This window comes from Malus domestica, chromosome 16, assembly GCF_042453785.1.
Source record: "Malus domestica chromosome 16, GDT2T_hap1".
Lineage (NCBI taxonomy): Eukaryota > Viridiplantae > Streptophyta > Magnoliopsida > Rosales > Rosaceae > Malus > Malus domestica.
Genome location: NC_091676.1, coordinates 35,841,249 through 35,858,981, shown reverse-complemented (window position 1 = coordinate 35,858,981; position 17,733 = coordinate 35,841,249). Strand labels below are relative to the sequence as shown.

The window sequence follows — 17,733 nt, the reverse complement described above, 5'->3', positions numbered from 1 at the left end:
ATTCCTACTTTACCTTGGATATCCTCATTCCCAATCTTATCCTTTCTCGTGTGCCCATACATCCCACGAAGCATCCTCATCTCCGCTACACCCATTTTGTGTACATGTTGATGCTTCACCGCCCAACATTCTGTGCCATACAACATCGTTGGCCTTATTGCCGTCCTATAAAATTTTCCCTTGAGCTTCAGTGGCCTACGACGATCACACAACACGCCGGATACACTCTTACACTTCATCCATCCAGCTTGTATTCTATGGTTGAGCTCTCCATCTAATTCTTCGTTCTCTTGCAAGATAGATCCTAGGTAGCGAAAACGGTAACTTTTTGTGATCTTCGCTAGATTGCTCCGGTCATTAGTGTGGATAAGTATATAAATGGATAGAGATAGGAAAGCAAACACAAGATGTACGTGATTCACCCAGATTGGCTACGTCCACGGAATAGAGGAGTTCTCATTAATTGTGAAGGGTTTACACAAGTACATAGGTTCAAGCTCTCCTTTAGGGAGTACAAGTGAATGATTTAGTACAAATGACATTAGGAAATATTGTGGGAGAATGATCTCGTAACCACGAAACTTCTAAGTCCCGGAGTGTGGTATCGGCTTGACTTTCCTTATCTGTCTCATAGGTAGATGTGGAATCTTCTCTGGAAGTACTCTTCCTCCATCCAAGGGTGGTATCTGTAACTGGTGGAGATGCACAAGGTAATGTATCAATGTCACTTGAAGCTTACTTGTAGTTTCAGGCTTGGTCAAGCGCGATACAAACCATGTAGTAGGAGTCCCCCAAGTCGCCGAGCTAGGGGATCTGCTGAAAGAGGTAACAGACAAGGTAAGCAATCAGAGCTCCGGCTGATTGTTCACATTCTCCCTATCTTGCAGGCAGCATGAAGGATAAAGAGAAGAAAATGAGAAGAGATGATATGGGATACTTTTGCTTTTGAAGAAGTAACTTTCCACAGGCTTATTCTTGAACTGGGCTGGAGGGTTTTCTGGTTTCCTCCAAAGTATAAGGCCGACTGAAGAATTTGAGGGTCAAACAAGTCCATCAAATCTAGAGTACGTTCGACCCTGCTGATATGGGATACTTTTGCTTTTGACAGAGTAGTGGATATATCGGCACGTGTGCTGTTACGCTTGTCTCCACATGCTTCCTTGTATCCTTCTCACTTGCCCTATCTTCAGGCAGATGCGGTATCTTCCTTGGAAGCATAAGATGTTGAAGATGAGTACTCGAGAGCAATGCCAGGGTAAGGGGTTCCAGGCAGTCAGTTCCTGGCTGGAAGCTTGATTCCAAGTGCTGACTGATTGCTCTCTTTCTCCTTGTCTTGCAGGTAAGAACAAGGCCAAAGGAAAAGACAGGGAAAAAGCATGATATGGGATACTCTTGCTTTTAACCCTGATGATATGAGATATTCTTGCTCTAGTATAGCTTGTTTACAGAGGTATTATCGGGGGGAAAGAAAGCTGAATATTTTGAAAGGCTTCGTTGGGAGTGCCCTCTCAGATAAGAGGAAGGGTTGAGCATTTTTGCAGGTCTGCCTGTCCGTTGGGGATGGAGGTCGCCATATATAGGAGTCTCCCTAACATCAAGTAATAATGCTATTCCTTTACCCTGCTTGGTCATAGCACGGTAGTGGGAGCTGCCAGCTTCACAAGTTTTAACTCTGTCAGAGCACTTTGAAAAAGTGGTCTGTGGTATCTGGAAAGCTGATGTTGCGTGTGAAGATTACAGACAAGCTTTATCCAAGGAGATCCGGCTCTTGAAGTTGGGAAAGTGGTGCCTCTTCGGTTTTCGAACAAGCAATCCTGTCGGGGATCTGGCTCTCGAGATTCGGAGAACGATGCCTCTTCGATTTTTGAGAAAGCAATCATGCTGGGGGTCTGGCTCTCGAGATTCGGAGAGCGGTGTCTTCGATTTTTGAGAAAGCAATCATGCTGGGGGTCTGGCTCTCGAGATTCGGAGAGCGGTGTCTTCGATTTTTGAGAAAGTAATCATGTTGGGAGTTGGGAGTGTTTTCTCGAATATGAGTAAAGGTTGGGCATGTTTGCTAGTCTACCTTGCCACGAAGCACAGAGGTTGACACACAGGGACTTTCCAATTATCCAGCAGTGGTACTGTTCCTTTACCCTCTCTTCGATTTTTGAGAAAGTAATCATGTTAGGAGTCTGGCTCTCGAGATTCGGAGGGCGGTGCCTCTTCGATTTTGGAGCAAGCAATCTTGTTGGGGGTGTTTTCTCGAATATGAGTAAAGGTTGGGCATGTTTGCTAGTCTACCTTGCCACGAAGCACAGAGGATGACACACAGGGACTTTCAAATTATCCAGCAGTGGTACTGTTCCTTTACCCTCTATTCGATTTTTGAGAAAGTAATCATGTTGGGAGTCTGGCTCTCGAGATTCGGAGGGCGATGCCTCTTCGATTTTGGGGCAAGCAATCTTGTTGGGAGTGTTTTCTCGAATGTGAGTAAAGGTTGGGCATGTTTGCTAGTCTACCTTGCCATGAAGCACAGAGGTTGACACACCGGGACTTTCCAATTATCCAGCAGTGGTACTGTTCCTTTACCCTTGTGGGTAATAATATGGTAGCTAGGCCGTCAAAATTTATGTGTCTAAACTTTGTTAGTGTTGTTTCTTTGCTATTCTTTTACCCTTCTTGGTCAGAGCGATGTAGTGAGAGTTGCAAGCTTCACGTGTCTCGACTTTGTCAGAGAACTTTGGCAAAGTTATATGTGGTACCCATGAGCTACTGTTGCGTGTGGGAAGTGGGTGATTGAACAGTACGATTCATGTGCTTTCTACTTCGCCAGAAATCTTCGACAGAATGCCCATAATTTCCGCAAAGCTGAGTGTGCGTGTGACAGGTGCTGACAAGGCTGGAAAAGTAGTCTCAACTTTGTCAGAGAACTTTGGCAAAGTTATATGTGGTACCCATGAGCTACTGTTGCGTGTGGGAAGTGGGTGATTGAACAGTACGATTCATGTGCTTTCTACTTCGCCAGAAATCTTCGACAGAATGCCCATAATTTCCACAAAGCTGAGTGTGCGTGTGACAGGTGCTGACAAGGCTGGAAAAGTAGGTGCCTCTTCGATTTCTGAGATCGACCCTCGTGGTCTCTGAGCAGCCCAGCTTTTGAGAAAGCAAACCTCTTCGATTTCTGAGATCGGCCCTCGTGGTCTCTGAGCAGCCCAGCTTTTGAGAAAGCAAACCTCTTCGATTTCTGAGATCGGCCCTCGTGGTCTCTGAGCAGCCCAGCTTTTGAGAAAGCAAACCTCTTCGATTTCTGAGATCGGCCTTCGTGGTCTTTGAGCAGCCCAGCTTTTGAGAAAGCAAACGCCTCTTCGATTTCTGAGATCGACCCTCGTGGTCTCTGAGCAGCCCAGCTTTTGAGAAAGCAAACGCCTCTTCGATTTCTGAAGCTTCGTCGAGTGCAGATTTTTATAGAGGCTAACATTAAGTTCCAAAGCACACTTGAATATCCACCTGTAGAAGCTCCATTCTTGTACTTCTAAGAACTTGATTTGTCCGACCTCTTCTCTCTTCTACACCTTTGAAAATGTCTGGCCCCTCCGACCGTCGTTTTGACTTGAACCTTGTTGAAGAGGCAGCCCCGCCTTCTCCAGACAACATATGGCGCCCATCCTTCGTCTCCCCTACTGGTCCTCTTACCGTTGGGGATTCCGTGATGAAGAATGATATGACCGCTGCGGTAGTGGCCAGGAACCTTCTCACTCCCAAAGATAACAGACTACTTTCCAAACGGTCTGATGAGTTGGCTGTTAAGGATTCTCTGGCTCTTAGTGTTCAGTGTGCAGGTTCTGTGTCTAATATGGCACAACGCCTATTTGCTCGAACCCGCCAAGTTGAATCATTGGCGGCTGAAGTGATGAGTCTCAAACAGGAGATTAGAGGGCTCAAGCATGAGAATAAACAGTTGCACCGGCTCGCACATGACTATGCTACAAACATGAAGAGGAAGCTTGACCAGATGAAGGAATCTGATGGTCAGGTTTTACTTGATCATCAGAGATTTGTGGGTTTGTTCCAAAGGCATTTATTGCCTTCGTCTTCTGGGGCTGTACCGCGTAATGAAGCTCCAAATGATCAACCTCTGATGCCTCCTCCTTCTAGGGTTCTGTCCAGTACTGAGGCTCCGAATGATCCCCCTCCGGTGCTTTCTCTTTCTGGGGCTCTACCGACTGCCGAGACTTCTCCTAAGCAACCTTTGTGAAGGCTCCCTCTTGTTTGTTTATTTTGACTCAAGTATATGTACATATTTGTAATTTATCAAGATATCAATAAATAAGCTTTCCTTCATTTCAACGTATTGTGTTAAATCACCAAAGCCTTCTTCGCTAAGTTCTTTGAATTTTCTTTTGTTGAAGCTTGTATGTTGGAGCTTTGTGAGTGGAGCATGTAGGTTGAGGTAGTGTTCCCTTAATTTCCCGAACGAGGACAACTTCTCGGTTGGAGACTTGGAAAATCCAAGTCACTGAGTGGGATCGGCTATATGAATCTTAGAACGCCATTGTGTTCTGTCCTGTGTCATGTCCTCCGTTAGATCCAAGTACTCTAAGTCTTTTCTTAGGGTCTCTCTCAAAGTTTTCCTGGGTCTTCCTCTACCCCTTCGGCCCTGAACCTCTGTCCCATAGTCGCATCTTCTAATCGGAGCGTCAGTAGGCCTTCTTTGCACATGTCCAAACCACCGTAACCGATTTTCTCTCATCTTTCCTTCAATTTCGGCTACTCCTACTTTACCCCGGATATCCTCATTCCTAATCTTATCCTTTCTCGTGTGCCCACACATCCAACGAAGCATCCTCATCTCCGCTACACCCATTTTGTGTACGTGTTGATGCTTCACCGCCCAACATTCTGTGCCATACAGCATCGCCGGCCTTATTGCCGTCCTATAAAATTTTCCCTTGAGCTTCAGTGGCATACGGCGGTCACACAACACGCCGGATGCACTCTTCCACTTCATCCATCCAGCTTGTATTCTATGGTTGAGATCTCCATCTAATTCTCCGTTCTTTTGCAAGATAGATCCTAGGTAACGAAAACGGTCGCTCTTTGGTATTTCTTGATCTCCGATCCTCACCCCTAACTCGTTTTGGCCTCCATTTGCACTGAACTTGCACTCCATATATTCTGTCTTTGATCGGCTTAGGCGAAGACCTTTAGATTCCAACACTTCTCTCCAAAGGTTAAGCTTTGCATTTACCCTTTCTTGAGTTTCATCTATCAACACTATATCGTCTGCGAAAAGCATACACCAAGGAATATCATCTTGAATATGTCCTGTTAACTCATCCATTACCAACGCAAAGAGGTAAGGACTTAAGGATGAGCCTTGATGTAATCCTACAGTTATGGGAAAGCTTTCGGTTTGTCCTTCATGAGTTCTTACGGCAGTCTTTGCTCCTTCATACATATCCTGTATAGCTTGGATATATGCTACTCGTACTCCTTTCTTCTCTAAAATCCTCCAAAGAATGTCTCTTGGGACCCTACTAAATAAGAAAATTCACAATTTTAGAAAATAAAATGGGTTTTTATCACAAATGGTCCCTGACATTGATCAAACACATTATTTTGGTCCCTGACATTGAAAATCAATAGAAATGGTCCCTGAAATTGATCAAACACATCACAAATGGTCTTTCCGTTAAAAACTCTCTGAGCAATTTTCAAAGCTTCGTAACTCAATCGTCTCTTAACCAAATTCGACCCATAATATATAAAAATGAAGATAGGAAAATGTAGAACAAGATTATATCTATTTTGAAGCCCAATGATTGCCGGAGATGGCCGGAAAATAGCCTCAAATGTGACTGATCCGTAGAAAAACTAGAAAACTCGCTGGAAACTGGGTAAACTTTAAACGTTCATAACTTCTTTAATAATTAACAAAATCGAGTGATTCAAAAATGAAAATCATACTTCTCGACGAGAGGAAGAGAATGATATCTTTCTTGATGGCTAACTCGCCGTAGTTTGGCCGAAAAATGGCTCGGAATTGACTAACTCGAAAATGGTTATCCAATTTCTAGCCATTTTCCGGTCAAACTACGGTGAATTAGCAGTCAATAAAGGCACCATTCTCTTTGTCTCGTTGATAACTATGATTTTCATTTTTTAATCACTCAATTTTGTTGAGTATTGAAGAAGTTATGAATGTTTAAAGTTTACCCAATTTCCGGCGAGTTTTCCAATTTTTCCGCAAACCAGTCACATTTGAGGCTATTTTCTGGCATCTTCGGTAACCATTGGGCTTCCAAATAGGTATAATCTTGTTCTACACTTTCCTATCTTCATTTTGATATATCCTGGGTCAAATTTGGTTAAGAAACGATTGAGTTACGAAGCTTTGAAAATTGCCCAAAGAGTTTTTAACGGAAAAACCATTTGTTATGTGTTTGATCAATGTCAGGGACCATTTCTATTGATTTTGAATGTCAGGGACCAAAATGATGTGTTTGATCAATGTCAGGGACAATTTGTGATAAAAACCCAAATAAAATTTATGTTGTGGTCTATATTTAACTGATAGGGAGAGGGGACCGGCATCACAAAGAAAATATAGAGAAATATGTGTTTGTAGGGTTGTGTAGAGGATGTGTTATTCCTCCTACGCAGTGCCTTTATTTATAGTACTAAGGGAAGGGAGAAATCTTTTCCCTCTAAGGAATACAAGTCATAATAGGGAAGAATAACTAGAATTAAATCTACTCTAGAATTTACACAGTCACTCTTAAATAAGAAGTTTATAACACTCCCTCTTGAGTGTGTAAATACTCAAGTAGATTCGGCATCATGTAGAGTTGACGAAGTTGACTCGTCGGCACTGATTCTAGGAACAAGCTATTCTCAACTAAGGTAGGAACTTTCATATGGAACTAAGTCTCACAAAAACCTATGGTTATGGTAAAAACCTGAGTAGGGACAAAATCCATAGTCCAAGGAAAAATGCGTGAGAAATGCAAGGTCAAATGAAACGTCTACGGGACATCATCAGGGATATGATCAACCAAGGTGGGTGCCTAGTCAAAACCTCGTTAGGTAGCAAAAACCCAATGAGAAAAATGCTCCTAATCGTAGGGAAAAAGAGTACATTAAGATCAAGAAAGTATACTTCAGGATACACCCCTTGAGTTTGACATAATTCCAAAGAGAACTAGCAATGTTACAACTTAGAAAGTTTATGCATACCTATTCCTTGAACAAGCTTCTGAAATGTCGCCTTCAATAGTGATTTGGTGAAAAGGTCGGCCAAATTGTCTTGTGAACAGATTTACGTGACTTCAATCTTCTTATGCTTTTGTTGTTGATGTGAGAAGAAAAGTTTTGACGCAATGTGTTTGGTGTTGTCTCCTTTGATGTAGCCTTTCTTGAGTTGTTCGATGCATGTTGCGTTGTCTTCATAGATTGTCGTTGGGACATCAATGACGGGGTAAAGATCGTAAGAGTTTCGAATATGGCCCATAACTGCTCTCAGCCAGAAGCATTCTTAAGTTACTTCGTGTAGGGCGAGAATTTCAACATGGTTAGACGAAGTGGCAACTAAGGTCTATTTAGTTGACCTCCAAGAGATTGCGGTGCCTCCAATGGTAAAAACATAACCTGTCTGAGAACGCGCCTTGTGCAGATTAGATAAGTATTCTGCGTTGGCATAACCAACAATGCAAGAATTGACTCGAGATAAGGGGAGTGCAACATCACTCGAGGATCCGTAGGGATAGAACAAGCATAAATCCATGGTACCTTTAAGATAACAAAAAATGTCTTTAACATCAGTCCAATGTCTATGTGTTGGTGCATTACTGTATCTTGCCAAAAGATTAACAACGAAGGAGATGTCGGGTCTAGTGCATTGAGCTAAGCATAATAAAGTGCCTATCGCACTTAGATAAAGAACTTTAGGCTCCAAAATCTTTTCATCATCCTCCTTCAGATGGAAAAGATCTCGTTTTGCATCTAGTGATCGAACGACCATAGGGGTATTCGAAGGGTTCGATTTATCCTGGCTAAAGCAGAGCAACATTTTCTAGGTGTAGTTCAATTGATGTACTAAGATTCCATCTGAACAATGCTCTATCTCGGGACCGAGACAGTATCGAATCTTTCCTAGATCTTTCATCTCAAATTCCAACTTAAGATGCGCATCAGTTCTTTCGAGCTGTTTAAGAATTCCGATGAGGTTCATGTTATCGACATATACTGCAACAATCGTAAAACCGAAATGTGACTTTTTAATGAACACACAAAGGCATAGTTCTTTGTTCACATATCCTTGACTAGTAAGTCATTCGAGAACTTTCACACGAAAGCTGAATTAAGAACATATTCCGAGGTTTGGAAATATTTGATCCAGTCAATGTAAGTCATTTGAGAACTTTCATATAAATTTTCGTACCAAGATCCCTATAAAGATACGCAGTTACTATGTCCATTAGGTGCATACTCAGTTTTTCAAAAACTATCAAACTGATAAGGTAGCGAAAAGTAATCACATCCATAATGGGTGAATAAGTTTTGTCGTAGTCAATCCCCGGAGCGTTGTGAGAAGCCTTACGCAACAAGACGAGCTTTGTAACACACAATTTCGTTCTTCTCATTATGCTTCCGAACGAAAACCCACTTGTAGCCAACAGGCTTCACATGTGGAGAAGTATGAGCTACAAGTCCAAACACCTTACGTTTCGCAAGCGAATCGAGTTCAACTTGGATTGCTTGTTTCCAGTTTAACCAATCAGTTTTACGTCGACATTCATCAACGGAACAGGGTTCAATGTCATTGCTTAACATGATCTCAATAGCTACTGCATATGCTAATGCATTGTCGACGATCATCTCATTTCTACACCAAACATCATCCAAGCTAGCATAATGGACCGAAATCTCACGATTCTCGAGAGATGGATTCATCTCTTCAAGGATGCTTCCATAATCTAGAATTTTCACATGAGTTAGATAAAAAGAGTAGGCGACAATCAGATTGACGGTAGGCTAGAAATCAAGGCGGCCGCAATAGACATGGTGCTAGAACTCGAGACGGCCGTAACAATGGTTCAGGGTATCAGGCCCATGGGCGTATCAACTCCATGACTCAGCAGGAGGCAGAGCAAGATCCTAGAGTTATTACTGGTACGTTACTTGTTTTTGGTAATTGGGCTCATGTTCTAATTGATCTAGGTGCCACTTATTGTTTCATATCTCCACAATTTGCACGGGTTGTTAACCCGCAACCGACATCGCTCTGTTTTGATATGTTCATACAATTGCCACCTAAGATCTATTCTGTGCATAGTGGGAGTTTAAGGATTGCCCGGCTATTGTTGAATAGGGAATCATGGAGGCCAATTTGATTCCCTTCAAACTTGTGGAGTTCGATATCATTCTGGGAATGGATTGGCTATCTAAGCATAATGCTTATGTCGGATGTAGAGAGAAACTGGTGACTTTTGATCGGCCTAGACGACCAGTGATCACGTTTCAAGGCAAGCGACAGATCCTCCAGAATAGTATTATTTCCACCATCAGGACGATGAACCTTCCCTGTGTGCTAGATATGTGCTAGTGGTGAATGAATTCACTGATGTATTTCCTGAGGATTTGCGCGGGGTTACCACCTGCGAGGGAAATCGATTCACCATTGATTTACTTCCAGGTACCAACCTCATTTCCTTAGCACCATATCGAATAGTACCAGCTGAGTTGAGAGAATTGAAAATTCAACTTCAGGAGCTTGTGGATAAAGGTTATATTCAGCCCAGCATGTCTCATTGGGGCGCTTCTGTACTGTTTGTCAGAAAGAATGATGGGTCGATGAGACTTTGCATCGACTAACTGAATCGGGTGACAATGAAGAATCGTTATCCCCTGCCTTAGATTGATGATCTGTTTGACCAACTAAGGGGTGCTCATGTGTTCTCTAAGATCGATCTTCATTCGGGTTACCATTAGCTGTTGATCTGGAATGAAGATGTACTGAAGACTGCCTTCCACACTAGGTATGGACACTATGAGTTCCGTGTCATGCCTTTTGGGTTGACGAATGCACTTGCAGCCTTCATGAATTTGATGAATAGAGTTTTCAAATCATATCTTGATCGGTTCGTGATTGTATACATTGATGACATCTTGATCTACTCCAAGAGTAATGTTGAGCACATGAAACATTTAAAGTTGGTGTTGGAGATATTGAGGAAGAATCAGCTATATGTGAAGTTTAGTAAGTGTTAGTTTTGGCTATATCAGATCAGTTTCCTCGGGGATGTGGTTTCCGTTGAGGGAATTAGTGTGGACACACAAAAGATTTCTGCAGTGTCTATGTGAGAACAATCGAGGAATGTTACCGAAGTGAGGAGTTTTCTGGGACTGACTGGTTATTACTGATGTTTTGTGTCAAACTTCTCGATGATTGCCCTGCCTTTCATTACGTTGACCCGGAAGGGGGTCAAATTCGAATGGGATGAGAATTGTCAACGGAGATTTAAGGAACTTAAACAACGTCTTACTCATGCCCCTGTCTTTGCATTTTCAGATGATGGCGGTGAGTTTAAGATCTACAGTGATGCATCCTTGTCGGGATTGGGTTATGTTATGATGCAACATGTGAAAGTCATTGCCTATGCTTCTAGGCAACTTAAAACTCACGAGAGAAACTACCTCATTCATGATCTGGAACTCGAAGCAGTAGTCTTTGCTCTAAAAGTTTGGTAACATTACTTGTACGGCGAGAAATGTTGCATCTTTACCGATCATAAGAGTTTGAAGTATGTCTTGACCCAGAAAGAGTTGAATTTGAGGTAGAGAAGGTGGATGGAACTCATTAGTGACTATGATTGCATTATTGAGTATCATCCAGGTCACGTGAATGTTTTAGTGGACACACTTAGCTAGAAATCCTATGAACATCTTGCCTCCCTTTGAGCTATCCATGTTTCGCTATTGTTTTCTCTTTGAGAAACCTGCGTAGCCATGACACCAGATTCGTAAGAAGCATTGTTGGCACACTTCCAAATTAGGCCTATTTTGGTGGATTTGGTTAGGGAAGCTCAGGAGCTCGACCAACAGTGTGCAGATCTAACGGAACAGGTGTGCAATGGTTCTAGGTGAGATTTGAAAATCCAAAGAGATGAAGTCTTGGTGATGGGAAATGGGTTGTTTGTGCCTAAGGACAATGAAGTGGTGAATAAGGAAATTCTTGATGAAGCCCATATTTCGACGTATGCCATGCATTCGGGGAGTACCAAATTGTATCACACTATCTGTACGTTATACTACTGGTATGGGATGAAATAGGATGTGGCAAAGTATGTGAAGAGATGTATTATTTGCCAACAAGTGAAGGCGGACTAACAGAGACTTGAAGGGCTAATGCAGAATCTCCCTATACCAGCGTGGAAGTGGGAAGACATCACCATGGATTTCGTGTATGGTTTGCCAAGCACACGGTCGAGGTTTAATGGCATTTGGGTGATTGTGGATCGAGTCACCAAGACTGCTTATTTCTTACCTGTTCGACAGACCTACACACTGGAGAAGTTGGCATAGTTGTTCATTGATAATATTGTTAAACTTCACGGTGTACAAATCACCATTGTTTAGGAGAGCATTCCATGACGCCATGAATACTCAGCTGTTGTACATCACTACCTATCATCCAAAGACCAATGGTCAATTTGAGAGGACGATTCAAACTTTGAAGGACATGTTGAGAGTGTTTGTTCTCCAGTGGAAGGGTAGTTGGGATAACTATTTGCCTTTGATTGAGTTTGCCTACAACAATAGCTACCACTTCAGTATTGGCATGGCATCGTTTGAGGCATTGTATGGGAAGACAAACCAGACACCTTTGTGTTGGACTAAGGTCGGTGAACGAGTGTTAGTAAGGATATAAATTGTTGACACCACTAATACTAACATCTAGTTGATTAAGAGGAATTTGAAGTCGATGCAAGATCAGCAGAAGAGCATTGCGGACCGACATTCCAGGGATCGTGAGTATAGGATTGGTGACTTTGTCTTTCTGAAGTTTTCGCCCTGGAAAGGTGTAGTTCGTTTTGGTAAGCAGGGAAAGTTAAGTCCTTGATATGTCGGCCTCTACCAAATCACAGAGAGAATTGCTGCGGTTGCTTATAGATTGGAACTACCACTAAAGTTGTTGCAGATTCATGACGTATTTCATGTTTTCATGCTTCGGAAGTATGTATCGGATCCTTCTCACGTTATTCAGTCGGAACCGTTAAGGGTGAGTTAGGGCGCGAGTTATGTTGAGGAACCAGTGGTGATCATTGACCGACAGGATAAAACTCTGAGGAACAAAGTCATTCCGTTAGTAAAGGTGTTGTGGAGGAACCATGCAGCCGAGGAAGTGACGTGGGAAACGGAAGAATTGATAAGGAGTCATTATCCGTACTTATTTATTTGAGATTGTAATTTTGGGGACAAGTTTATATGGGTTCAAATAAAAGTTTCCTTAAGTAACTATTCAGCATCAGACTCTTAAATTGAGGATTTAAATTATAAGGAGAAATTAGGTTCCCATCCCTATTTCTTCTATTGCATTGATTAAGACCTTATTTTGAGTACATCGATATTTTTATACTGAGGGGAGGGGAAGTTCGGCTAAGCCACACAATGGCCAACCTAATTTGGTATCAAATTCGCCATCCATGATATTCAAGTGTAAGACCTCTCACTTCCAAGTGAAAAGGAATACCACCAGACTGTAGTACTGAGTGGCGATTAAAACCTTATTTCTTTTTAATTTTTTTTATCAAGATCCCTAGTTTTTAATGAACGTCATTATTTCAGTTATAAAGTATTTACATATCAATATAATTAAATTTCTAAAATATATTCATTTAATATTGGAAACGTTACATTTGGTATATTTATATTTATGGTTAAACTTTATATATTTCTATTATAGGTTTGTACTGTTTTTAATTTGCAATCGTTTTTTAATTTGTACCAATTTTCTTTTTAATTTTAATTTTGTACCCATATATTAATTTCATTTTGTGCCCATATTTTTAAAATTTTTATTTATACTCATAATTTATTTATAATGTACCATTTTTCTATATAAATGTACCTTTTTTTTTTTTGTAAAATGTACCCAACTTTTAATGTAAAATATATATTTTTTAATTTATCAAAAAAAATATACTCCTTTTTCAATTTTTTTCAACACTATGGGCACATTCGTTTAACATTTATTATTTCAAAGTTGTATTGTTACCTTTTTATCTATTTATTCAATCAAAATTTTTGAGTGCCTTCTTTTTTATTGTAATTGTTTTTAATTTATATGTCATTTAATATGAGATTTTAAATCTCCATAACATGTCAATTAATTAATATCAAACATTGAAAATACATATTAATAGCAATAATGAGATATACAAAGTTAAGGGACTTTGAACAAAAATTAAATACCATTAAGGTTTTAATCAAATAATGTTAGTGACTCGGAACATGATCCAAAGTCTCCTAAAACATCTCATAACTGAGCTTTTCACTCCCCATAAAAATATGGAAATTGTATTAAAATTTTTCATTAAAGTTTAGATAAAATACTTAAAATAAATATATAAATAAAATTTAATCTCATACCTCAATTCAAAGTGTCAAACTTTCATATCTCATAACACACATATCCTATCAAAAAGAAATGTTAGGGAGACTCTCTTAAAGTAAGACTCTTTATGGTTTTTCTATCACCTTATAGTTTAACGTTAATTGCGTATCAAACATTATAAAACTAATCTCATACCTCAATTCAAAGTGTCAAACTTTCATATCTCATAACACACATATCCTATCAAACATATCCTATCAAAGAGAAATGCTAGGAAGACTCATCTCACAATTTAACGTTAATTGCATACCAACATTATAAAACATTGTCCTACATAATCACCTTGGACTTTAGTTTTTCGGTTACTTTGTTTTCTTATAAACCCAATACACACATAATCAGTCTCATCAAAACATAATAGCCTCGGACTTGAACTTTTCAGCTACTTTGTTTTCTTATGAACTTAAAACAGACAGATTCGATATTATTGAAACATAATAGCCTCAGACTTGAATTTTTCAATTACTATTTTTTGTTAAACACACATATTTGGTCTTATTAAAATATAAGTCTGAGACTTTATTTTTCAGTTACTTTTTTTTCTTAAGAACTCAAAACACACATATTCAGTCTTATTGAAACATAATGATCTTGAATTTTAATTTTTCAATTTCTGTTTTTTCCTAATGAACTCAAAACCCATATATTCGGTCTTATTGAAACATAATGTTCTCCCACCTTCTCAGTTATTTTGTTTCCTTATGAACTCAAAACACACATTCAATCTTATCAAATTTTTTTTTTTATCGGGCTTCAGTTTTTCAATTACTCTGTTTTCTTATGAACTCAAAACGCACATATTGGGTCATATTAAAGCATAATGGCGTTAAATTTTAATTTTTCAGTTACTTTTTTTTTCTTTTTTCTTATGAATCAAAGTGCACTGATTCAGTCTTATCGAAACATAATGCGGCCCTCCCATCTTTTGAAAATTTCGTTAGTCCGATCCTTATTCACCGTGGTAAGACTAGTGAAATACCATCGTACGCTGCGGAAAGATAATGAATCCCAACCTACCTATATAACACAATAAGGCGAAAGCTAACTTGAATAAAAATATCAACTATTCAAGTCATTTACCTTGTGTGCTCGCTCAATTCTCATAGTGCATATAATTGAGTCTAAGACTTGTTTTGCCGCTTCCATTTCCACCCTCTCTTCTTCCTCGCCTTGCTTGTTTCAGCAATCTCTTCATTACTAGGAGCAATATTCTCTCTTGCGAATATTGTTCTTGGTGACGAAGTGGCTACTGAAACAAACAAGGCGGAAAAGAATAGAGGCTGGAAGAGGAATGTTAATGTTCTTGTTGATGCAGATGCTCCGCTCTCTGGAGTAGTACTTCTGGGCAGTATCATGAGTCGATGAGGAAAAGGAAGCGCAGAGCTAGGGGAATGAGTATTGTTGCAGTTGTGCCTGATTTCGGCAGAGTGCGTCATGACGATGTGATTATTGATACAAGCTCGAGAACCATTTGGGAGAGCTTCAAGCATCCATTTGATTGTGAGTTGTTTAGACCTTATAATCATACTGTCAACGAATTTACATCATTGTTGCATCTAATATTTTAAGTTTTTCCTGCTGCCATTATCAGTTCATTGTTACAATTTGCATCTAATGTTTAATTTTTTCTCCCTTCCAACAAATTGGAACCAAATTAATTTAACTTTTCACAAAAAATTTCATCTTTTTATTATCTTTTTACATAGAGATATGTTGTCACCACATTACTGCATATTTAGTATTTTAAGGAAACTACTAAACTGATGTTATCATGTCCATACGGGGGAACAAGTCTCCTTGTAAAGTCTAGACTTAGAACTTGTTTGGCTTTCCTTATCAAAAATTGTAATCTTCATGTATTTCTAAATCACTCAAGCTCAGATCTCAATAAGGTTGATTTAGTGCTTAGTGATCTTGCAATCTGAGAAGTTCAAATTGAAGTGTGATGATCTCAAGTTGTAGCTTAATTGGCAGATTTGATTCACGCATTTGCATTTCACGATTAAAGTTGATATGTATTTGCCTAGTCAATTCCTATGCATTGACTAGTTTATATGCATTCTGACTAGCTTATATGCGTCTGGTTTGCACGTGAGTCTAGCACATTTTAAGAAAATTGATTTGACCTTGTCTGATTCCTTTCATACGAAAGTGAGTTTCTCACCCTTGATTTTCTGTGTTTGTTACTTACACGGACTAAGTTTAATGGGATAAAGCAGGACTTGTGCGGACTATCTCCTTCACTAGGAGGTCTTAGAGACCACCCGAACACCATGCGATTGCTAAGACCTCGTCTGCTTGCTTCGCCAACATCACCTACACTAGCCAACCCAGAACCGCAAAGAACCTAGAATCCAGAATCAAGTCATCTCATTTCGAATTGTGGAGAACCTAGAATTGCCAACTCTTCGTCCACTCGTTTTGAATCGCGGAGAACCCAAAATCACCACCTCTTTGTCTGTTCTTTTCAAATTGCAGAGAACCCAGAATCTCCAACTCTTCGTCTGCTCGTTTTGAAACTCGAAGAACCCCGAATCACGTCACGCTCTCTCTGCCATGGCCGACGTCCACTTCCATCTGCAACCACAACTTCATCTTAGTCATTTGCACATCTGCACAAATTCGATGGAATAAAAAACCCAGATTTGGTGGAAGTGCAAAAGTAATCTTCGAATCGTGAAACCTAGATTCGAATCGCTAATTGCAAATCCTAGAGAGAGAGATTTATGAAAAACTAGCCTATTTTCAATAGAGGAAGAGAGTGTTCATGCGATAAAAACTAAGAGAAAGGAGAGGGAAGAGTGTTCCAGAAAAAGGAAAAGGAAAAGGAAAAAGAAGAAGAAAAAGAAAAAGAAAAAGGAAAAAAAAGAAAAGAACAATATTATTCAGTTTGTTAGTCTGACACTGCATCAAACGCTTCACTAAGATAGTTTAGCTTAGTCTAGTGCAAGCCAGTCCAGCTTAGTCCCTAATGCTAATTCAGTCTAGCTTAGTAGTGCAAGCCAGTCCAGCTTAGTCCCTAAAACTAGTTCAGTCCAGCTTAGTCTAGTGCAACTTACGCACCCTTAGGGTTGAAACATTATAAAAAAAAAAAATCTACAGTATTTTTTGGCTTGGCCTCCTATCTGGTTTTACTCTTGGAAACCCCAGGCTGCTTATGTTTTGGCATGCAAACATTTTTTTAATTCTAAAACTTGCACAAAATTTTCATGAAAAAGCTTGCATAAACTCTAGGTCGCAAACACACTTTAAATCTTCATATAGATTTTTAAGAGTGGATTCTCATCTAGTTTCTTCACTCTAAATGTTTATTTGAAGAAATTGGCTTTGCTATTTTGAATCCAAAACTTGCATTTCATATCTTCATATCATATGCTTAGTTCATTGATTTATTTCGGTGCCACGCGTAGTTCATTGATTGATTTTGGTTCGACAAGATGATGAGTTGAACGATTGAAGCTGCTAATATTGTGTAGACTGAACTCATATATGCATTTAATGTGATTGAAGGTTGTACAAAGGTAGAAACTGTTCCTTAGATTAGTTATAGGAATTTGAGCTTGTGTAGTATACTTTGTATGAACCTTTATTTTCAATAGTGGACCGGGGGACTCCAGGGTTTTTTTAACACAATTAGGGGTTTTTCCGGGCACAAATCATACGTGTTATTACTTTCTTAACTAGTCTTCATATGTTGATATTGCTGCTACAAATTGTGTTTGTTGTTCGTGCCTCAGTAGGATACATGAATGATTACAGATTGATGTAGGACAAGATATTGGTCAATTCCGACGACGAAGTATAAAGAAAATAAAATATTTCAAATTCTGAAAAAGACGAATTAAAGTTGCAAAATATTGGATTCAATCGACATGGCGACATAAGATAACAAGAAATATTCTAGTGTCAGAATTGGGCGTATAATATGTCGTTTTTGAAGAGAATCGCGAGTAGAACGAGAGTGAATAAGTTTCCGAGTGAAGAAGAACTTCTTTGTTGGGGACTTGGAAAACCCGAGTGAAAACTAATAACGAAACTTCAAGTTTTGAAGCATAGCGATACATGGTGGGATTGTT

General features: G+C 39.7%; 1 protein-coding gene across 1 annotated transcript; it reads left to right on the top strand.

Moving 5' to 3' along the window:
- The first annotated feature begins 9,110 nt into the window (after positions 1-9,110).
- Positions 9,111-15,272, top strand: LOC139193134 (uncharacterized). The gene is made up of 6 exons (XM_070816110.1): positions 9,111-9,153; positions 9,992-10,240; positions 10,553-10,727; positions 11,620-11,895; positions 14,973-15,084; positions 15,249-15,272. Exons 1-6 carry the CDS (start codon positions 9,111-9,113, stop codon positions 15,270-15,272), a joined length of 879 nt encoding a protein of 292 aa, XP_070672211.1.
- Positions 15,273-17,733: the final 2,461 nt, after the last annotated feature.

What these genes read in the sequence shown, in the direction of transcription:
- LOC139193134 (XM_070816110.1), top strand. Translation starts at nt 9,111, where the DNA reads ATGACTCAGCAGGAGGCAGAGCAAGATCCTAGAGTTATTACTG. An exon ending in GTCTTTGCTCTAAAAGTTTG is followed by an intron (nt 10,728 to 11,619) that starts GTAACATTACTT and finishes ACCATTGTTTAG; the next exon opens with GAGAGCATTCCATGACGCCA. An exon ending in TTGTGCCTGATTTCGGCAGA is followed by an intron (nt 15,085 to 15,248) that starts GTGCGTCATGAC and finishes TGCCATTATCAG; the next exon opens with TTCATTGTTACAATTTGCAT.